The sequence below is a fragment of the Salvelinus alpinus genome, chromosome 18 (genome assembly GCF_045679555.1).
Source record: "Salvelinus alpinus chromosome 18, SLU_Salpinus.1, whole genome shotgun sequence".
Classification (NCBI taxonomy): domain Eukaryota; kingdom Metazoa; phylum Chordata; class Actinopteri; order Salmoniformes; family Salmonidae; genus Salvelinus; species Salvelinus alpinus.
Genome location: NC_092103.1, coordinates 49,870,226 through 49,893,944, shown reverse-complemented (window position 1 = coordinate 49,893,944; position 23,719 = coordinate 49,870,226). Strand labels below are relative to the sequence as shown.

The 23,719-nt window shown below is 46.4% G+C and overlaps 1 protein-coding gene across 2 annotated transcripts in view; it reads right to left on the bottom strand.

Annotated features, from left to right (window-relative positions):
* LOC139544444 (ceramide glucosyltransferase-like) overlaps window positions 1-23,719 on the bottom strand; it is a 61,370-nt gene that overhangs the window by 22,425 nt on the left and 15,226 nt on the right. For both annotated transcript variants that reach the window (XR_011668875.1, XM_071351552.1), the window contains exons 2-3: window positions 21,486-21,627; window positions 12,790-12,892 (exon numbers count right to left, since the gene is read on the bottom strand). Coding sequence is in view for 1 of the 2 variants with exons in the window: in XM_071351552.1 (XP_071207653.1) it covers window positions 12,790-12,892; window positions 21,486-21,627 (245 nt within the window). In the remaining variant the exon portion in view is untranslated. The remainder of the gene's footprint in view (window positions 1-12,789; window positions 12,893-21,485; window positions 21,628-23,719) is intronic.

Below are 23,719 nucleotides of genomic sequence, written 5' to 3'. Positions count from 1 at the left end.
GTCACACCAAGCCGTTCAGTCTAACAGACGGGCAGAGAGTATAAAGGTCACACCAAGCCCTTCAGTCTAACAGACGGGCAGAGAGTTTAAAGGTCACACCAAGCCGTTCAGTCTAACAGATGGGCAGAGAGTATAAAGGTCACACCAAGCCCTTCAGTCTAACAGACGGGCAGAGAGTTTAAAGGTCACACCAAGCCGTTCAGTCTAACAGATGGGCAGAGAGTATAAAGGTCACACCAAGCCGTTCAGTCTAACAGACGGGCAGAGAGTATAAAGGTCACACCAAGCCGTTCAGTCTAACAGACGGGCAGAGAGTATAAAGGTCACACCAAGCCGTTCAGTCTAACAGACGGGCAGAGAGTTTAAAGGTCACACCAAGCCCTTCAGTCTCTAACAGACGGGCAGAGAGTATAAAGGTCACACCAAGCCGTTCAGTCTAACAGACGGGCAGAGAGTATAAAGGTCACACCAAGCCGTTCAGTCTAACAGACGGGCAGAGAGTATAAAGGTCACACCAAGCCGTTCAGTCTAACAGACGGGCAGAGAGTATAAAGGTCACACCAAGCCCTTCAGTCTAACAGACGGGCAGAGAGTTTAAAGGTCACACCAAGCCGTTCAGTCTAACAGATGGGCAGAGAGTATAAAGGTCACACCAAGCCGTTCAGTCTAACAGATGGGCAGAGAGTATAAAGGTCACACCAAGCCGTTCAGTCTAACAGATGGACAGAGAGTATAAAGGTCACACCAAGCCGTTCAGTCTAACAGACGGGCAGAGAGTATAAAGGACACACCAAGCCGTTCAGTCTAACAGATGGACAGAGAGTATAAAGGTCACACCAAGCCCTTCAGTCTCTAATAGACGGGCAGAGAGTATAAAGGACACACCAAGCCGTTCAGTCTAACAGACGGGCAGAGAGTATAAGGGTCACACCAAGCCGTTCAGTCTAACAGACGGGCAGAGAGTATAAAGGTCACACCAAGCCGTTCAGACTAACAGACGGGCAGAGAGTTTAAAGGTCACACCAAGCCCTTCAGTCTAACAGACGGGCAGAGAGTATAAAGGTCACACCAAGCCGTTCAGACTAACAGACGGGCAGAGAGTTTAAAGGTCACACCAAGCCCTTCAGTCTAACAGACGGGCAGAGAGTTTAAAGGTCACACCAAGCCCTTCAGTCTAACAGACGGGCAGAGAGTATAAAGGTCACACCAAGCCGTTCAGTCTAACAGACGGGCAGAGAGTATAAAGGTCACACCAAGCCGTTCAGACTAACAGACGGGCAGAGAGTTTAAAGGTCACACCAAGCCCTTCAGTCTAACAGACGGGCAGAGAGTATAAAGGTCACACCAAGCCGTTCAGTCTAACAGACGGGCAGAGAGTATAAAGGTCACACCAAGCCGTTCAGTCTAACAGACGGGCAGAGAGTATAAAGGTCACACCAAGCCCTTCAGTCTAAGAGACGGGCAGAGAGTTTAAAGGTCACACCAAGCCCTTCAGTCTAACAGACGGGCAGAGAGTATAAAGGTCACACCAAGCCCTTCAGTCTAACAGACGGGCAGAGAGTATAAAGGTCACACCAAGCCGTTCAGTCTAACAGACGGGCAGAGAGTATAAAGGTCACACCAAGCCCTTCAGTCTAAGAGACGGGCAGAGAGTTTAAAGGTCACACCAAGCCCTTCAGTCTAAGAGATGGGCAGAGAGTATAAAGGTCACACCAAGCCGTTCAGTCTAACAGACGGGCAGAGAGTATAAAGGTCACACCAAGCCGTTCAGACTAACAGACGGGCAGAGAGTTTAAAGGTCACACCAAGCCCTTCAGTCTAACAGACGGGCAGAGAGTATAAAGGTCACACCAAGCCGTTCAGACTAACAGACGGGCAGAGAGTTTAAAGGTCACACCAAGCCGTTCAGTCTAAGAGACGGGCAGAGAGTATAAAGGTCACACCAAGCCCTTCAGTCTAAGAGACGGGCAGAGAGTATAAAGGTCACACCAAGCCCTTCAGTCTAAGAGACGGGCAGAGAGTATAAAGGTCACACCAAGCCGTTCAGTCTAACAGACGGGCAGAGAGTTTAAAGGTCACACCAAGCCGTTCAGTCTAAGAGACGGGCAGAGAGTATAAAGGTCACACCAAGCCGTTCAGTCTAACAGACGGGCAGAGAGTATAAAGGTCACACCAAGCCGTTCAGTCTAACAGACGGGCAGAGAGTATAAAGGTCACACCAAGCCCTTCAGTCTCTAACAGATGGACAGAGAGTATAAAGGACACACCAAGCCGTTCAGTCTAACAGATGGGCAGAGAGTATAAAGGTCACACCAAGCCGTTCAGTCTAACAGACGGGCAGAGAGTTTAAAGGTCACACCAAGCCGTTCAGTCTAACAGACGGGCAGAGAGTTTAAAGGTCACACCAAGCCGTTCAGTCTAACAGACGGGCAGAGAGTTTAAAGGTCACACCAATCACTAGGGTTGCACATTTTGGGGAATATGCAGAGGTGGAAACTTTCTGTGGGAATTAACGGGAATATATGGGAATTAACAGAAATATACGCTAATTAATATTAATACTATTTAAAATGTAGATTTTTTTGCATTGGATATATTTACCATATCATATGGAGACAGAAACATAAACCTTTTACCTTATCATAAGTAGACATAATTGCAAATTATGAAATCCTTCCAATATAAATAAAAAAAACTATTTAGTTATGAATTTAACTTTAATTAAATGAGAAATCACACGGGATGATTTCACTGAACAACAAAAGAAAGTGAATATTGAATGATCCCCAATGATCCATCGCATCTCCCAAAAATGTTTTCAACACACATCTGTAAAATGAGAGTCTAGAAACTAAAGCTTTGGTTGTCTTCCTCTCAGACTTCCATGTCTTCTTCCTGGACCTCCTCAATGTCCACCTCTTGAACATCAGACTCTGAGGCCTCATCTTCACTGTTACTTTCCAACCTTGTTGAGGATGGCTCGTTGTCAGGCTCAAAAAGCCTAAAATTCGCCCAGATAGACAATTTTTCAACCCTTGTATTGGTCAGCCTGTTGCGTGCTTTGGTGTGTGTGTTCCCAAACAAGGACCAGCTGCGCTCTGAGGCGGCTGATGCTGGTGGGATTTGGAGGATGATGGAGGCAACAGGGGAAAGAGACTGAGATCTACAAAGTCCCTTCCACCAGGTGGCTGATGAGATGTTTGGCATGACTGCCATATTGCATCTCCATCCCAAAGCCCTTGCTTGGAAGTGTACTTCGTCAGACTGCCCAGAACCTTGCCCTCATCCAGGCCAAGGTGGCGAGACACAGTAGTGATGACACCATAGGCCTTGTTGATCTCTGCACCAGACAGGATGCTCTTGCCAGCATACTTGGGGTCCAACATGTACGCTGGGGTGTGTACGGGCTTCAGGCTGAAGTCTTCACGCTTTTTGATGTATTTCAGCACTGCAGTTTCCTCTGCTTGGAGCAACAGTGAAGTGGGCAGGGCAGTATGGATTTATTATCTTACATCTGCAAGCAGAGTCTGAACATCAGACAGGGAGACACCCCCAATACGTGCAATGGCTACTGTTATAGGTTTCAGGAGTTTCAGGCTGCTTACCACTCTCTCCCAAAATACATAATCCAGGAGGATCCTCTTGATGGGGCTGTCCATATCAGCAGACTGTGATATGGCCATTTCTTGGAGAGACTCCTTCCCCTCCAGGAGACTGTCAAACATGATGACAACACCACCCCAACGGGTGTTGCTGGGCAGCTTCAATGTGGTGCTCTTATTCTTCTCACTTTGCTTGTTGAGGTAGATTGCTGCTATAACTTGATGACCCTTCACATACCTAGACATTTCCTTGGCTCTCTTGTAGAGTGTATCCATTGTTTTCAGTGCCATGATGTCCTTGAAGAGCAGATTCAATGCATGAGCAGCACAGCCAATGGGTGTGATGTGAGGGTAGGACTCCTCCACTTTAGACCAAGCAGCCTTCGTGTTCGCAGCATTGTCTGTCACCAGTGCAAATACCTTCTGTGGTCCAAGGTCATTGATGACTGCCTTCAGCTCATCTGCAATGTAGAGACCGGTGTGTCTGTTGTCCCTTGTGTCGGTGCTCTTGTAGAATACTGGTTGAGGGGTGGAGATGATGTAGTTAATTATTCCTTGCCCATCAGTTCGACCACCCATCAGAGATGATTGCAATACAGTCTGCTTTCTCTATGATTTGCTTGACCTTCACTTGAACTCTGTTGAACTCTGCATCCAGACAATGAGTAGATAAAGCATGTCTGGTTGGAGGGGCACACATTGCCTGTGAGGTGAACCAGTTGCATACACAGCTCACGCAAGACATTCATCAGCATTTCTCTGACTATGTTCCTCCATTGAGTTAAAAAAACCCATCTGATTCCAGGAAGCCCATGAGCTGTTGCTATCGATAAGGTGTCCGATTCATCATTTTCACTTTGACAAAAGTCTCTACTTCTATTTGGAGGTTGCTTGTTGTGAGTGCAGAGGGAACTTTATGCACTTGGCCAGATGATTCTGCATCTTTGTTGCATTCTTCACATATGATTGGGGACAGTATTTGCAAATGTATACAGCTTTTCCTTCTACATTAGCTGCAGTGAAATGTCTCCACACATCAGATAGCGCCCGTGGCATTTTCCTGTAAAGATTATTTAAAAAATGAGTAAAAAAAACAAATACAATTCCATGTACAGATAAATAGTTAAGCAGTTAGATTAATCAACTCCTTTGTAAGATAAATATTTTGAAATGAAACATGTATGGAAACAGGTGAATTAACACTCCTCAGTTAGCAGGCTCAAGCTAAAACCCACATGGTAGCAAAAACTAACTAGCAGAAATTGTTAACAAGTTAGAAATGATTTAAACACACTTTGCTGTAGGCTACTATTTACTAGTTAACAAAAAATCTTGAGTTATGTTAGATTCATTCTGGGGATTTTAAGGACATGAAACACACTGCACTCGGGAAAGTACTCAGACCACTTCCCCTTTTCCACATTTTGTTACGTTACTTTGTTACGTTGCCTTATTCTGAAGAAAATAAACAAATCCTCAATCTACACAGATTACCCCATAATGACAAAGTGAAAACAAGTTTTTAGAAATGTTTGCACATTTAAAAATATAAAAACTGAAATACCTTATTTAAATAAGTATTCAGACCCGTTGCTATGAGACTGGAAATGGAGCTCAGGTGCATCTGGATTTTCCTTGATCATCCATGAGATGTTTCTACAACTTGGGAGTCCACCTGTGGTAAATTCAATTGACTGGACATAATTGGAAAGGCACAAACCCGTCGATATAAGGTCCCACAGTTGACAGTGCATGTCAGAGCAAAAACCAAGCCAAGAGGTCGAAGGAATTGTCCGTAGAGTTCCGAGACAGGACTGTGTCGAGGCACAGATCTGGGGAAGGGTAGCAAAAACAAATCTGCAGCATTAAAGGTCCCCAGGAACACAGGGTCATCCATCATTCTTGAACTGGAAGAAGTTTGGAACCACCAAGACTTTTCATAGAGCTGGCCGCCCGGCCAAACTGAGCAATCGGGAGTGAAGGGCCTTGGTAAGGGAGGTGACCAAGAACCCGGTGGTTACTCAGACTGAGCTCCCAAGTTCCTCTGTGGAGATGGTTGTCCTTCTTCTCCTAAAGAGTCTCAGACCATGAGAAAGAAGATTCTCTGTTCTGATGAAACCATAATTGAGCTCTTTGGCCTGAATGCCAAGCGTCACAACTGAAGGAAACCTGCCACCATCCCTACGGTGAAGCATGGTGGTGGCAGCATCATGCTGTGTGGATGTTTTTCAGCGGCAGGCACTGGGAGACTAGTCAGGATCGAGGGAAAGATGAACAGAGCAAAGTACAGAGAGATCTGTGATGAAAACCTGCTCAGGACCTCAGACTGGGGCAAATGTTCACCTTCCAACAGGACAACGACCCTAAGCACACAGCCAAGACAATGCAGGAGTGGCTTTGCGACAAGTCTCAATGTCCTTGAGTGGCCCAGCCAGAGCCCGGACTTGAACCCGATCGAACATCTCTGGTGAGACCTGAAAATAGCTACGCAGCGACACTCGCCATCCAACCTGACAGAGCGTGAGAGGATCTGCAGAGAAGAATTGGAGAAACTCCCCAGATACAGGTTTGCCAAGCTTGTAGCGTCATACCCAAGAAGACTCGAGGCTGTAATTGCCAAAGATGCTTCAACAAAGTACTGAGTAAAGGGTCTGAATATTTACACTACCGTTCAAAAGTTTGGGGTCACTTAGAAATGTCCTTGTTTTTGAAAGGAAACATTTTTGTCCATCAAAATAACATCAAATTGATCAGAAATACAGTGTAGACATTGTTAATGTTGTAAACGACTATTGTAGCTGCTAACAGCAGATTTTTTTATGGAATATCTACATAGGTGTACAGAGGCCCATTATCAGCAACCATCACTCTTGCGTTCCAATGGCACGTTGTGTTAGCTGATCCAAGTTTATCATTTTAAAAGGCTAATTGATCATTAGAAAACCCTTTTGCAATTATGTTGGCACACCTGAAAACTGTTGTTTTAATTAAAGAAGCAATAAAACTGGCCTTTAGACTAGTTGAGTATCTACAGCATCAGCATTTGTGGGTTCGATTCCAGGCTCAAAATGGCCAGAAACAAAGACCTTTCTCCTGAAACTCGTCAGTCTATTCTTGTTCTGAGAAATGAAGGCTATTCCATGTGAGAAATTGTCAAGAAACTGAAGATTTCGTACAGCGCTGTGTACTACTCCCTTCACAGAACAGCGCAAACTGGCTCTAACCAGAATAGAAAGAGGAGTGGGAGGCCCCGGTGCACAACTGAGCAAGAGGACAAGTACATTACAGTGTCTAGTTTGAGAAACAGACGCCTCACAAGTCCTCAACTGGCAGCTTCATTAAATAGTACCCGCGAAATTCCAGTCTCAACGTCAACAGTGAAGAGGCGACTCTGGGATGCAGGCCTTCTAGGCAGAGTTGCAAAGAAAAAGCCATATCTCAGACTGGCCAATAAAAATAAAAGATTAACATGGGCAAAAGAACACAGACACTGGACAGAGGAACTCTGCCTAGAAGGCCAGCATCTCGGAGTCGCAAATCCTGTTTTTGCTTTGTCATTATGGGGTATTATGATCTCATTATGGGGTATTGTGATCTCATTATGGGGTATTATGATCTCATTATGGGGTATTGTGATCTCATTATGGGGTATTGTATTGGAGATTGATGAGGAAAAACATTTATTTTATGCATTTTAGAAACTGGGTTGTAACGTAACAAACGTGGAAAAAGTCAAGGGGTCTGAATACTTTCTGAATGTGCACATATAAAAGTACGTGGACACCCCTCCAAATTAGTGGATTCGGCTAGTTCAGCCACACCCGTTGCTGACAGGTGTATAAAATCGAGCACACATCCATGCAATCTCCATAGATAAACATTGGCAGTAGAATGGCCTTCCCAAAGAGCTCAGTGACGTTCAACGTGGCACCGTCATTGGATGCCACCTTTCCAACAAGTCAGTTCGACAAATGTCTGCCCTGCTAGATCTGCGCCCGGTCAACTGTAAGTGCTGTTATTGTAAAGTGGAAAACGTCTAGGAGCAACAACGGCTCAGCCGCGAAGTGGTAGGCCACAGAAGCTCACAGAACGTGACCGCCGAGTGCTGAAAAACGTATCGATCGTCCGTCCTCGGCTGCAACACTCTCTACCGAGTTCCAAACTGTCTCTGGAAGCAACGTCAGCACAATAACTGTTTGTCGGGAGCTTCACGAAATGGGTTCCCATTGCCGAGCAGCCACACACAAGCCTAAGATCACCATACGCAATGCCAAGCGTCGGCTGGAGTGTTTAGCTCACCGCCATTGGACTCTGGAGCAGCGTTCCCTTGGAGTGATTATTTAAAAATATATTTAACCTTTATTTATCCAGGCAAGTCAGTTAAGAACAAATTCATATTTACAATGACGGTCTACACCGACCAAACCCGGACGACGCTGGGCCAATTGTGCGCCGCCCTATGGGACTACCAATCACGACCGGTTGTGATACAGCCTGGATGAATCACGCTTCACCATCTGGCAGTCCGACGGACGAATCTGGGTTTGGCGGATTCCAAGAGAATGCTACCTGCCCAGATGTAGTGTCAACTGTAAAGTTTGGTGGAGGAGGAATAATGGTCTGGTGTTGGTTTTCATGGTTCGGGCTAGGCCTCTTAGTTCCAGTGAAGGGAAAGCTTAACACTACAGCATACAATGACGTTCTAGATGATTCTGTGCTTCCAACTTTGTGGCAACAGTTTGGGGAAGGCCATTTCCTGTTTCAGCATGACAATGCCCCTGTGCACAAAGCGAGGTCCATACAGAAATGGTTTGTCGAGATCAGTGAGGAAGACCTTGACTGGCCTGCACAGAGCCCTGACCTCAACCTCATCTAATACTTTTGGGATGAATTGGATTGCTGACTGCGAGCCAGGCCTAATCCCCCAACATCAGCGCCCACCTCACTAATGCTCTTGTGGCTGAATGGAAGCAAGTCCCAGCAGCAATGTTCCAACATCTAGTGGAACACCTTCCCAGAAGAGTGGAGGCTGTTATAGCAGCACAGGGAGGACCATCTCCATATTAATACCCATGATTTTGGAATGAGATGTTTGACAAGCAGGTGTCCACATACTTTTGTTAATGTAGTGTAGGCTTCCATGTGTACAGTGTCTCATGGGGGACAAACATCATAAACCAAACGGGGAATCGGTCAGGAAACCAGCAACAGAAAAACCCTTGCCAATCAGTGTGGTCAGCGGTGCTTTAAAGGGATACTGTGAGATTTTGGATGTTTATCTACTTACCAAGAGTCAGACAAACTCATGGATACCATTTTTATGTTTTTAGGACATTACATTTACTGTTAGATTAAAACAGGGTAATTAGCAGGGGGTTACATTTAGAATAAACTAATGAGTTTCCACTTCCTCAGGTGATGAATTAGCACCAATTCAATAAGGCCTTCGTATAGTATATTGGCGTAAAATAAAGATGAAAGGCAAATTAATTTCTAATTAACAAAAAAAAAAAAAGCCCTATTTTGACAGTAAAATATAACAAAAATAGCCTAATTGTCAACCCCAAATTCATGCCAATCACTGAACAGCATATCACACTGTTTTGAATCCTCCATTCCAGCGTGGACATGTTAGAAGTAACACCGTATTTATTAAACACCATCTCAGTCCTCTACTGCACCTCTTCCTAAAGCACTGTGAATTACTTTACACTGACTTCATTAGATAACGAATCAAATGTAGTCGATTGTTTGACGCTGCAGAATCTTTTTGGGGGGGTGCCACCGATTGGGGGGGGGGGGGTGCCTTTCAGACAGCACAGTGTGGATCCCCTGCCTTTCATACAGCACAGTGTGGATCCCCTGCCTTTCATACAGCACAGTGTGGATCCCCTGCCTTTCATACAGCACAGTGTGGATCCCCTGCCTTTCATACAGCACAGTGTGGATCCCCTGCCTTTCATACAGCACAGTGTGGATCCCCTGCCTTTCAGACAGCACAGTGTGGATCCCCTGCCTTTCAGACAGCACAGTGTGGATCCCTGCCTTTCATACAGCACAGTGTGGATCCCCTGCCTTTCATACAGCACAGTGTGGATCCCCTGCCTTTCATACAGCACAGTGTGGATCCCTGCCCTTCAGACAGCACAGTGTGGATCCCCTGCCTTTCAGACAGCACAGTGTGGATCCCTGCCCTTCAGACAGCACAGTGTGGATCCCCTGCCTTTCAGACAGCACAGTGTGGATCCCCTGCCTTTCAGACAGCACAGTGTGGATCCCCTGCCTTTCAGACAGCACAGTGTGGATCCCCTGCCTTTCAGACAGCACAGTGTGGATCCCCTGCCTTTCAGACAGCACAGTGTGGATCCCCTGCCTTTCAGACAGCACAGTGTGGATCCCCTGCCTTTCAGACAGCACAGTGTGGATCCCCTGCCTTTCAGACAGCACAGTGTGGATCCCCTGCCTTTCAGACAGCACAGTGTGGATCCCCTGCCTTTCAGACAGCACAGTGTGGATCCCCTGCCTTTCAGACAGCACAGTGTGGATCCCCTGCCTTTCAGACAGCACAGTGTGGATCCCCTGCCTTTCAGACAGCACAGTGTGGATCCCCTGCCTTTCAGACAGCACAGTGTGGATCCCCTGCCTTTCAGACAGCACAGTGTGGATCCCCTGCCTTTCAGACAGCACAGTGTGGATCCCCTGCCTTTCATACAGCACAGTGTGGATCCCCTGCCTTTCAGACAGCACAGTGTGGATCCCCTGCCTTTCAGACAGCACAGTGTGGATCCCCTGCCTTTCAGACAGCACAGTGTGGATCCCCTGCCTTTCAGACAGCACAGTGTGGATCCCTGCCTTTCATACAGCACAGTGTGGATCCCTGCCTTTCATACAGCACAGTGTGGATCCCTGCCTTTCATACAGCACAGTGTGGATCCCTGCCTTTCATACAGCACAGTGTGGATCCCTGCCTTTCAGACAGCACAGTGTGGATCCCCTGCCTTTCAGACAGCACAGTGTGGATCCCCTGCCTTTCAGACAGCACAGTGTGGATCCCTGCCTTTCATACAGCACAGTGTGGATCCCCTGCCTTTCAGACAGCACAGTGTGGATCCCCTGCCTTTCAGACAGCACAGTGTGGATCCTTGCCTTTCATACAGCAGTGTGGATCCCCTGCCTTTCAGACAGCACAGTGTGGATCCTTGCATTTCATACAGCACAGTGTGGATCCCTGCCTTTCATACAGCACAGTGTGGATCCCCTGCCTTTCAGACAGCACAGTGTGGATCCCCTGCCTTTCAGACAGCACAGTGTGGATCCCCTGCCCTTCATACAGCACAGTGTGGATCCCTGCCCTTCAGACAGCACAGTGTGGATCCCCTGCCTTTCAGACAGCACAGTGTGGATCCCCTGCCTTTCAGACAGCACAGTGTGGATCCCCTGCCTTTCAGACAGCACAGTGTGGATCCCCTGCCTTTCAGACAGCACAGTGTGGATCCCCTGCCTTTCAGACAGCACAGTGTGGATCCCCTGCCTTTCATACAGCAGTGTGGATCCTTGCCTTTCATACAGCACAGTGTGGATCCCCTGCCTTTCAGACAGCACAGTGTGGATCCTTGCCTTTCATACAGCAGTGTGGATCCCCTGCCTTTCATACAGCACAGTGTGGATCCCCTGCCTTTCAGACAGCACAGTGTGGATCCCCTGCCTTTCATACAGCACAGTGTGGATCCCCTGCCTTTCAGACAGCACAGTGTGGATCCCTGCCTTTCAGACAGCACAGTGTGGATCCCCTGCCTTTCAGACAGCACAGTGTGGATCCCCTGCCTTTCAGACAGCAGTGTGGATCCCCTGCCTTTCAGACAGCACAGTGTGGATCCCTGCCTTTCAGACAGCACAGTGTGGATCCCTGCCTTTCATACAGCACAGTGTGGATCCCCTGCCTTTCAGACAGCACAGTGTGGATCCTTGCCTTTCATACAGCACAGTGTGGATCCCCTGCCTTTCATACAGCACAGTGTGGATCCCCTGCCTTTCAGACAGCACAGTGTGGATCCCCTGCCTTTCATACAGCACAGTGTGGATCCCCTGCCTTTCAGACAGCACAGTGTGGATCCCTGCCTTTCAGACAGCACAGTGTGGATCCCCTGCCTTTCAGACAGCACAGTGTGGATCCCCTGCCTTTCAGACAGCACAGTGTGGATCCCTGCCTTTCATACAGCACAGTGTGGATCCCCTGCCTTTCAGACAGCACAGTGTGGATCCCCTGCCTTTCATACAGCACAGTGTGGATCCCCTGCCTTTCATACAGCACAGTGTGGATCCCCTGCCTTTCATACAGCACAGTGTGGATCCCTGCCTTTCAGACAGCACAGTGTGGATCCCCTGCCTTTCATACAGCACAGTGTGGATCCCCTGCCTTTCATACAGCACAGTGTGGATCCCCTGCCTTTCAGACAGCACAGTGTGGATCCCCTGCCTTTCATACAGCACAGTGTGGATCCCCTGCCTTTCAGACAGCACAGTGTGGATCCCCTGCCTTTCAGACAGCACAGTGTGGAGCCCCTGCCTTTCATACAGCACAGTGTGGAGCCCCTGCCTTTCATACAGCACAGTGTGGATCCCCTGCCTTTCAGACAGCACAGTGTGGATCCCCTGCCTTTCAGACAGCACAGTGTGGATCCCCTGCCTTTCAGACAGCACAGTGTGGATCCCCTGCCTTTCAGACAGCACAGTGTGGATCCCCTGCCTTTCAGACAGCACAGTGTGGATCCCCTGCCTTTCAGACAGCACAGTGTGGAGCCCCTGCCTTTCATACAGCACAGTGTGGAGCCCCTGCCTTTCATACAGCACAGTGTGGAGCCCCTGCCTTTCATACAGCACACTAGAGAGAGACCTCAACAGATGCTGCTAATGAGCTAGAATCAATAGCTTCTCCAAATGGCCTCACACTATTATGGAATAGGGTGACATTTTGGCCTCTATAATCCAATAACACACATTTTGACATCATTTTTTATATTTATAGACTAGACTACCTTGGAATCAATGTATAAAACTGTTAATACCAACAGGTTCCCCACTTCAATACTACACATAAACATATTTATTAGACAGATTGTAGAAATGTCAGAAACATGAATATTAAATTAACAGTTTCTTCTAATAAAACATAAAGTCAAGCTCTTACCTACAAACAACCTAGCATCTACGTTGGGATATTTTCCCAGGAGCTTTTTACACACGTCAACGGCCGGGTCGTCATGGTCCTGCACACACAACAGGATCTCATACTGGGGAGAGAAACACAGAGAGACATTAGTCCAATACTGGGGAGAGAAACACAGAGAGAGAGACACATTAGTCCAATACTGGAGAGAGAAACACAGAGAGAGACATTAGTCCAATACTGGAGAGAGAAACACAGAGAGACATTAGTCCAATACTGGAGAGAGAAACACAGAGAGACACATTAGTCCAATACTGGGGAGAGAAACACAGAGAGAGACACATTAGTCCAATACTGGGGAGAGAAACACAGAGAGAGACACATTAGTCCAATACTGGGGAGAGAAACACAGAGAGAGACACATTAGTCCAATACTGGGGAGAGAAACACAGAGAGAGACACATTAGTCCAATACTGGGGAGAGAAACAGAGAGAGAGACACATTAGTCCAATACTGGGGAGAGAAACACAGAGAGAGACATTAGTCCAATACTGGGGAGAGAAACACAGAGAGAGACATTAGTCCAATACTGGGGAGAGAAACACAGAGAGAGACATTAGTCCAATACTGGAGAGAGAAACACAGAGAGAGACATTAGTCCAATACTGGGGAGAGAAACACAGAGAGAGACATTAGTCCAATACTGGAGAGAGAAACACAGAGAGACACATTAGTCCAATACTGGAGAGAGAAACACAGAGAGACATTAGTCCAATACTGGAGAGAGAAACACAGAGAGACATTAGTCCAATACTGGAGAGAGAAACACAGAGAGACATTAGTCCAATACTGGAGAGAGAAACACAGAGAGACATTAGTCCAATACTGGAGAGAGAAACACAGAGAGACACATTAGTCCAATACTGGAGAGAGAAACACAGAGAGACATTAGTCCAATACTGGAGAGAGAAACACAGAGAGACACATTAGTCCAATACTGGAGAGAGAAACACAGAGAGACACATTAGTCCAATACTGGGGAGAAAAACACAGAGAGACACATTAGTCCAATACTGGAGAGAGAAACACAGAGAGACACATTAGTCCAATACTGGGGAGAGAAACACAGAGAGAGACATTAGTCCAATACTGGGGAGAGAAACACAGAGAGAGACACATTAGTCCAATACTGGGGAGAGAAACACAGAGAGAGACATTAGTCCAATACTGGGGAGAGAAACACAGAGAGAGACATTAGTCCAATACTGGAGAGAGAAACACAGAGAGACACATTAGTCCAATACTGGAGAGAGAAACACAGAGAGACACATTAGTCCAATACTGGGGAGAGAAACACAGAGAGAGACACATTAGTCCAATACTGGGGAGAGAAACACAGAGAGAGACACATTAGTCCAATACTGGGGAGAGAAACACAGAGAGAGACACATTAGTCCAATACTGGGGAGAGAAACACAGAGAGAGACACATTAGTCCAATACTGGGGAGAGAAACACAGAGAGAGACACATTAGTCCAATACTGGGGAGAGAAACACAGAGAGAGACACATTAGTCCAATACTGGGGAGAGAAACACAGAGAGAGACACATTAGTCCAATACTGGGGAGAGAAACACAGAGAGAGACATTAGTCCAATACTGGGGAGAGAAACACAGAGAGAGACACATTAGTCCAATACTGGGGAGAGAAACACAGAGAGACACATTAGTCCAATACTGGGGAGAGAAACACAGAGAGAGAGACTATTAAGGAATAGGGTGACATACCATGTTATTACCCCGGTCCGGTTAACGGGCCTCATACTGACAGCTGCCGTGTTATTACCCCGGTCCGGTTAACGGGCCTCATACTGACAGCTGCCGTGTTATTACCCCGGTCCGGTTAACGGGCCTCATACTGACAGCTGCCGTGTTATTACCCCGGTCCGGTTAACGGGCCTCATACTGACAGCTGCCGTGTTATTACCCCGGTCCGGTTAACGGGCCTCATACTGACAGCTGCCGTGTTATTACCCCGGTCCGGTTAACGGGCCTCATACTGACAGCTGCCGTGTTATTACCCCGGTCCGGTTAACGGGCCTCATACTGACAGCTGCCGTGTTATTACCCCGGTCCGGTTAACGGGCCTCATACTGACAGCTGCCGTGTTATTACCCCGGTCCGGTTAACGGGCCTCATACTGACAGCTGCCGTGTTATTACCCCGGTCCGGTTAACGGGCCTCATACTGATCCCCTCCACTCTAGCCACTAGGCTACCTGCCGCCCCTCCGCTCTAACCGCTAGGCTACCAGCCGCCCCTCCGCTCTAACCGCTAGGCTACCAGCCGCCCCTCCGCTCTAACCGCTAGGCTACCAGCCGCCCCTCCGCTCTAACCGCTAGGCTACCAGCCGCCCCTCCGCTCTAACCGCTAGGCTACCAGCCGCCCCTCCGCTCTAACCGCTAGGCTACCTGCCGCCCCTCCGCTCTAACCGCTAGGCTACCAGCCGCCCCTCCGCTCTAACCGCTAGGCTACCAGCCGCCCCTCCGCTCTAGCCGCTAGGTTACCTGCCGCCCCTCCGCTCTAACCGCTAGGCTACCTGCCGCCCCTCCGCTCTAACCACGTAGTACTTGTTCTACGGGAAGCAGCACGTAGTACTTGTTCTACGGGAAGCAGCACGTAGTACTTGTTCTACGGGAAGCAGCACGTAGTACTTGTTCTACGGGAAGCAGCACGTAGTACTTGTTCTACGGGAAGCAGCACGTAGTACTTGTTCTACGGGAAGCAGCACGTAGTACTTGTTCTACGGGAAGCAGCACGTAGTACTTGTTCTACGGGAAGCAGCACGTAGTACTTGTTCTACGGGAAGCAGCACGTAGTACTTGTTCTACGGGAAGCAGCACGTAGTACTTGTTCTACGGGAAGCAGCACGTAGTACTTGTTCTACGGGAAGCAGCACGTAGTACTTGTTCTACGGGAAGCAGCACGTAGTACTTGTTCTACGGGAAGCAGCACGTAGTACTTGTTCTACGGGAAGCAGCACGTAGTACTTGTTCTACGGGAAGCAGCACGTAGTACTTGTTCTACGGGAAGCAGCACGTAGTACTTGTTCTACGGAAAGCAGCACGTAGTACTTGTTCTACGGGAAGCAGCACGTAGTACTTGTTCTACGGGAAGCAGCACGTAGTACTTGTTCTACGGGAAGCAGCACGTAGTACTTGTTCTACGGGCAGCAGCACGTAGTACTTGTTCTACGGGCAGCAGCACGTAGTACTTGTTCTACGGGCAGCAGCACGTAGTACTTGTTCTACGGGCAGCAGCACGTAGTACTTGTTCTACGTGCTGACGTAGTACTTGTTCTACGGGCAGCAGCACGTAGTACTTGTTCTACGGGCAGCAGCACGTAGTACTTGTTCTACGGGCAGCAGCACGTAGTACTTGTTCTACGGGCAGCAGCACGTAGTACTTGTTCTACGGGCAGCAGCACGTAGTACTTGTTCTACGGGCAGCAGCACGTAGTACTTGTTCTACGGGAAGCAGCACGTAGTACTTGTTCTACGGGAAGCAGCACGTAGTACTTGTTCTACGGGAAGCAGTATGTAGTACTTGCTTGCTGCGCCTGCACCCTATAATGCATGACTTTGCCCTGTCCAACTGCACTGCAACATTCTAACAGTAGACTGATAGAGAGTCACTGAAACAATGTGGCGAGACCGTCTGGGAGGGAAATTAACTCTTTGCAAACAGTGTCGTTCCAGGTCGTAACTTGGGGTGGTTATGCTCAAGCCTGTAGAAGAGGTTCCGATTAGGTTATAGAACAGGTAGTACGGTGGAGTAGGGTATAGACACGCACCATATAGAACAGGTAGTACCGTGGGGTAGGGTATAGACACACACGATATAGAACAGGTAATACCGTGGGGTAGTCGAGGGATAGGGTATAGGATATAGACATGTAGGACATAGAACAGGTAGTACCGTGGGGTAGTCGAGGGATAGGGTATAGGATATAGACATGTAGGACATAGAACAGGTAGTACCGTGGGGTAGTCGAGGGATAGGGTATAGGATATAGACACGTAGGATATAGAACAGGTAGTACCGTGGGGTAGTCGAGGGATAGGGTATAGACATGTAAAATATAGAACAGGTAGTACCGTGGGGTAGTCGAGGGATAGGGTATAGACATGTAGGATATAGAACAGGTAGTACCGTGGGGTAGTCGAGGGATAGGGTATAGGATATAGACACGTAGGATATAGAACAGGTAGTACCGTGGGGTAGTCGAGGGATAGGGTATAGACATGTAAAATATAGAACAGGTAGTACCGTGGGGTAGTCGAGGGATAGGGTATAGACATGTAGGATATAGAACAGGTAGTACCGTGGGGTAGTCGAGGGATAGGGTATAGACATGTAGGATATAGAACAGGTAGTACCGTGGGGTAGTCGAGGGATAGGGTATAGACATGTAAAATATAGAACAGGTAGTACCGTGGGGTAGTCGAGGGATAGGGTATAGACATGTAAAATATAGAACAGGTAGTACCGTGGGGTAGTCGAGGGATAGGGTATAGACATGTAAAATATAGAACAGGTAGTACCGTGGGGTAGTCGAGGGATAGGGTATAGACATGTAAAATATAGAACAGGTAGTACCGTGGGGTAGTCGAGGGATAGGGTATAGACATGTAAAATATAGAACAGGTAGTACCGTGGGGTAGTCGAGGGATAGGGTATAGACATGTAAAATATAGAACAGGTAGTACCGTGGGGTAGTCGAGGGATAGGGTATAGGATATAGACATGTAAAATATAGAACAGCTAGTACCGTGGGGTAGTCGAGGGATAGGATATAGACATGTAGGATATAGAACAGGTAGTACCGTGGGGTAGTCGAGGGATAGGGTATAGACATGTAAAATATAGAACAGGTAGTACCGTGGGGTAGTCGAGGGATAGGGTATAGACATGTAGGATATAGAACAGGTAGTACCGTGGGGTAGTCGAGGGATAGGGTATAGACATGTAGGATATAGAACAGGTAGTACCGTGGGGTAGTCGAGGGATAGGGTATAGACATGTAAAATATAGAACAGGTAGTACCGTGGGGTAGTCGAGGGATAGGGTATAGACATGTAAAATATAGAACAGGTAGTACCGTGGGGTAGTCGAGGGATAGGGTATAGACATGTAAAATATAGAACAGGTAGTACCGTGGGGTAGTCGAGGGATAGGGTATAGACATGTAAAATATAGAACAGGTAGTACCGTGGGGTAGTCGAGGGATAGGGTATAGACATGTAAAATATAGAACAGGTAGTACCGTGGGGTAGTCGAGGGATAGGGTATAGACATGTAAAATATAGAACAGGTAGTACCGTGGGGTAGTCGAGGGATAGGGTATAGGATATAGACATGTAAAATATAGAACAGCTAGTACCGTGGGGTAGTCGAGGGATAGGATATAGACATGTAGGATATAGAACAGGTAATACCGTGGGGTAGTCGAGGGATAGGGTATAGACATGTAAAATATAGAACAGGTAGTACCGTGGGGTAGTCGAGGGATAGGGTATAGGATATAGACATGTAAAATATAGAACAGCTAGTACCGTGGGGTAGTCGAGGGATAGGGTATAGGATATAGACATGTAGGATATAGAACAGCTAGTACCGTGGGGTAGTCGAGGGATAGGGTATAGACATGTAAAATATAGAACAGGTAGTACCGTGGGGTAGTCGAGGGATAGGGTATAGGATATAGACATGTAAAATATAGAACAGCTAGTACCGTGGGGTAGTCGAGGGATAGGGTATAGGATATAGACATGTAGGACATAGAACAGCTAGTACCGTGGGGTAGTCGAGGGATAGGGTATAGACATGTAGGATATAGAACAGGTAGTACCGTGGGGTAGTCGAGGGATAGGGTATTGACATGAAAAATATAGAACAGGTAGTACCGTGGGGTAGTCGAGGGATAGGGTATAGACATGTAAAATATAGAACAGGTAGTACCGTGGGGTAGTCGAGGGATAGGGTATAGACATGTAAAATATAGAACAGGTAGTACCGTGGGGTAGTCGAGGGATAGGGTATAGACATGTAAAATATAGAACAGGTAGTACCGTGGGGTAGTCGAGGGATAGGGTATAGACATGTAGGATATAGAACAGGTAGTACCGTGGGGTAGTCGAGGGATAGGGTATAGACATGTAGGATATAGAACAGGTAGTACCGTGGGGTAGTCGAGGGATAGGGTATAGACATGTAAAATATAGAACAGGTAGTACCGTGGGGTAGTCGAGGGATAGGGTATAGACATGTAGGATATAGAACAGGTAGTACCGTGGGGTAGTCAAGGGATAGGGTATAGACATGTAAAATATAGAACAGGTAGTACCGTGGGGTAGTCGAGGGATAGGGTATAGACATGTAAAATATAGAACAGGTAGTACCGTGGGGTAGTCGAGGGATAGGGTATAGACATGTAAAATATAGAACAGGTAGTACCGTGGGGTAGTCGAGGGATAGGGTATAGGATATAGACATGTAAAATATAGAACAGCTAGTACCGTGGGGTAGTCGAGGGATAGGATATAGACATGTAGGATATAGAACAGGTAATACCGTGGGGTAGTCGAGGGATAGGGTATAGACATGTAAAATATAGAACAGGTAGTACCGTGGGGTAGTCGAGGGATAGGGTATAGACATGTAAAATATAGAACAGGTAGTACCGTGGGGTAGTCGAGGGATAGGGTATAGGATATAGACATGTAAAATATAGAACAGCTAGTACCGTGGGGTAGTCGAGGGATAGGGTATAGGATATAGACATGTAGGACATAGAACAGCTAGTACCGTGGGGTAGTCGAGGGATAGGGTATAGACATGTAAAATATAGAACAGGTAGTACCGTGGGGTAGTCGAGGGATAGGGTATAGGATATAGACATGTAAAATATAGAACAGCTAGTACCGTGGGGTAGTCGAGGGATAGGGTATAGGATATAGACATGTAGGACATAGAACAGCTAGTACCGTGGGGTAGTCGAGGGATAGGGTATAGACATGTAGGATATAGAACAGGTAGTACCGTGGGGTAGTCGAGGGATAGGGTATTGACATGAAAAATATAGAACAGGTAGTACCGTGGGGTAGTCGAGGGATAGGGTATAGACATGTAAAATATAGAACAGGTAGTACCGTGGGGTAGTCGAGGGATAGGGTATAGACATGTAAAATATAGAACAGGTAGTACCGTGGGGTAGTCGAGGGATAGGGTATAGACATGTAAAATATAGAACAGGTAGTACCGTGGGGTAGTCGAGGGATAGGGTATAGACATGTAGGATATAGAACAGGTAGTACCGTGGGGTAGTCGAGGGATAAGGTATAGACATGTAGGATATAGAACAGGTAGTACCGTGGGGTAGTCGAGGGATAGGGTATAGACATGTAAAATATAGAACAGGTAGTACCGTGGGGTAGTCGAGGGATAGGGTATAGACATGTAAAATATAGAACAGGTAGTACCGTGGGGTAGTCGAGGGATAGGATATAGACATGTAGGATATAGAACAGGTAGTACCGTGGGGTAGTCGAGGGATAGGGTATAGACATGTAAAATATAGAACAGGTAGTACCGTGGGGTAGTCGAGGGATAGGATATAGACATGTAGGATATAGAACAGGTAGTACCGTGGGGTAGTCGAGGGATAGGGTATAGACATGTAAAATATAGAACAGGTAGTACCGTGGGGTAGTCGAGGGATAGGGTATAGACATGTAGGATATAGAACAGGTAGTACCGTGGGGTAGTCGAGGGATAGGGTATAGGGTATAGACATGTATGATATAGAACAGGTAGTACCGTGGGGTAGTCGAGGGATAGGGTATAGACATGTAGGATATAGAACAGGTAGTACCGTGGGGTAGTCGAGGGATAGGGTATAGACATGTAAAATATAGAACAGATAGTACCGTGGGGTAGTCGAGGGATAGGGTATAGACATGTAAAATATAGAACAGGTAGTACCGTGGGGTAGTCGAGGGATAGGATATAGACATGTAGGATATAGAACAGGTAGTACCGTGGGGTAGTCGAGGGATAGGGTATAGACATGTAGGATATAGAACAGGTAGTACCGTGGGGTAGTCGAGGGATAGGGTATAGACATGTAGGATATAGAACAGGTAGTACCGTGGGGTAGTTGAGGGATAGGGTATAGACATGTAGGATATAGAACAGGTAGTACCGTGGGGTAGTCGAGGGATAGGGTATAGACATGTAGGATATAGAACAGCTAGTACCGTGGGGTAGTTGAGGGATAGGGTATAGACATGTAGGATATAGAACAGGTAGTACCGTGGGGTAGTTGAGGGATAGGGTATAGACATGTAGAATATAGAACAGGTAGTACCGTGGGGTAGTCGAGGGATAGGGTATAGACATGTAAAATATAGAACAGGTAGTACCGTGGGGTAGTCGAGGGATAGGGTATAGACATGTAGGATATAGAACAGGTAGTACCGTGGGGTAGTCGAGGGATAGGGTATAGGGTATAGACATGTATGATATAGAACAGGTAGTACCGTGGGGTAGTCGAGGGATAGGGTATAGGGTATAGACATGTATGATATAGAACAGGTAGTACCGTGGGGTAGTCGAGGGATAGGGTATAGACATGTAGGATATAGAACAGCTAGTACCGTGGGGTAGTCGAGTTCAAAGAAGGTCTCCAGGTTATTGATGAGGTTGGGGTCTACTCCTTTCAGAGGCTTCAGTAGAGAGACCCCCGCCAGCTTACTGTAGGGCTGCTTGTCACCGCTCTTCTTGTTGAGGCAGAGTCGGCTACAGGGAAGACAGACAAGCACAACGTTATTGTCACCGCTCTTCTTACGGAGACAGACGAGCACTAATTATATTTATTTGTGTGCTGCATTGTAGGGGTAAGGCCTAGGCAACCAAAGACTTGTCTGTTGCTCGTTTCTTCAGCAAGGAGTAACTAAGTTTAATCGCTCTGTTAAGAGTCTATGTTACCACAGAACGGACTCAACCACACGAATAGGGCTGGTCAATATGGCCACAAAAATCATATTTAGATTTTTTCCAAACTTAACGGCGATTCACGAGATATATATATATATTTTTTTTTTTAATATCCATCTATCTATCTATATATTATCAACAAAAAAATGTTCGCTCTAAATAAGCTTTGTTTTACAATTAAAAAGGTCAAATACCCCACATTTCAAACAGTTAGCAATAATCTAATGAATTCAGGGTGTATGAAATTAGACTAATAATTTTATCACAATAGTTTAACCTGCTTTATTTGCAATAATCACTGATCTGGCTTTCAAGTCTTTATGAAAACAAAATTTTTCTTCAATTTAACCAGAACGCACATCCACGAATAAAGACTCGCTACTTTATGTAGCCTCTCTGCTGTATGTAGCCTCTCTACTGTATATAACCTCGCTACTGTCTATAGCCTGTCTTTTTACTGTCGTTTTATTTCTTTACTTACCTATTGTTCACCTAACACCTATTTTTTTGCACTATTGGTTAGAGCCTGTAAGTCAGCATTTCACTGTAAGGTCTACTACACCTGTTGTATTCAGCATTTCACTGTAAGGTCTACTACACCTGTTGTATTCAGCATTTCACTGTAAGGTCTACTACACCTGTTGTATTCAGCATTTCACTGTAAGGTCTACTACACCTGTTGTATTCAGCATTTCACTGTGAGGTCTACTACACCTGTTGTATTCAGCATTTCACTGTGAGGTCTACTACACCTGTTGTATTCAGCATTTCACTGTAAGGTCTACTACACCTGTTGTATTCAGCATTTCACTGTGAGGTCTACTACACCTGTTGTATTCAGCATTTCACTGTGAGGTCTACTACACCTGTTGTATTCAGCATTTCACTGTAAGGTCTACTACACCTGTTGTATTCAGCATTTCACTGTGAGGTCTACTACACCTGTTGTATTCGGCATTTCACTGTGAGGTCTACTACACCTGTTGTATTCAGCATTTCACTGTAAGGTCTACTACACCTGTTGTATTCAGCATTTCACTGTGAGGTCTACTACACCTGTTGTATTCAGCATTTCACTGTAAGGTCTACTACACCTGTTGTATTCAGCATTTCACTGTAAGGTCTACTACACCTGTTGTATTCAGCATTTCACTGTGAGGTCTACTACACCTGTTGTATTCAGCATTTCACTGTGAGGTCTACTACACCTGTTGTATTCAGCATTTCACTGTAAGGTCTACTACACCTGTTGTATTCAGCATTTCACTGAGGTCTACTACACCTGTTGTATTCAGCATTTCACTGTAAGGTCTACTACACCTGTTGTATTCGGCACACGTGACAAATAAACTTTGATTTGAAAGACCAACTTCTGGTAGCAGACCATATAGATCATTAACAAGGCCTCACCAACAATCTCTCAGGAACAAGCCCACATGCTAGTGAGTAGCCAGCTAAACTTTAGATTTAAATTCTAGCCAAAAACGGATCTATTTTCTTGCTAACTAGGTATAACAGTTGAACTGTTCTGTATACGGCGATTCACCCTCCTGTCCTTCTCCAACTGTTAACAACAAGCCTGTTCACTTTGTTTACATGTTGAAATCAAGTGGCCTACCTGGATAAGACGATGCTTATTACCCAGGATGAGAAGCCAAATCCTGCTATAAAACCTGTATTTTTATGCTCACTCAATATGTATAAAAAAAGAAACACAAACTAGACGGGTAACACATAAGAGTCTGTGGCTAAATCTTTGCTACTACGTGGTACCGCAATGAATAAAAAAAAACTGAGCACACATTTCCCTCGATCATGTTCATTAATCCTCTCGTTTTAGTAGGGCCTGCTGTGTTCATTAATCCTCTCGTTTTAGTAGGGTCTGCTGTGTTCA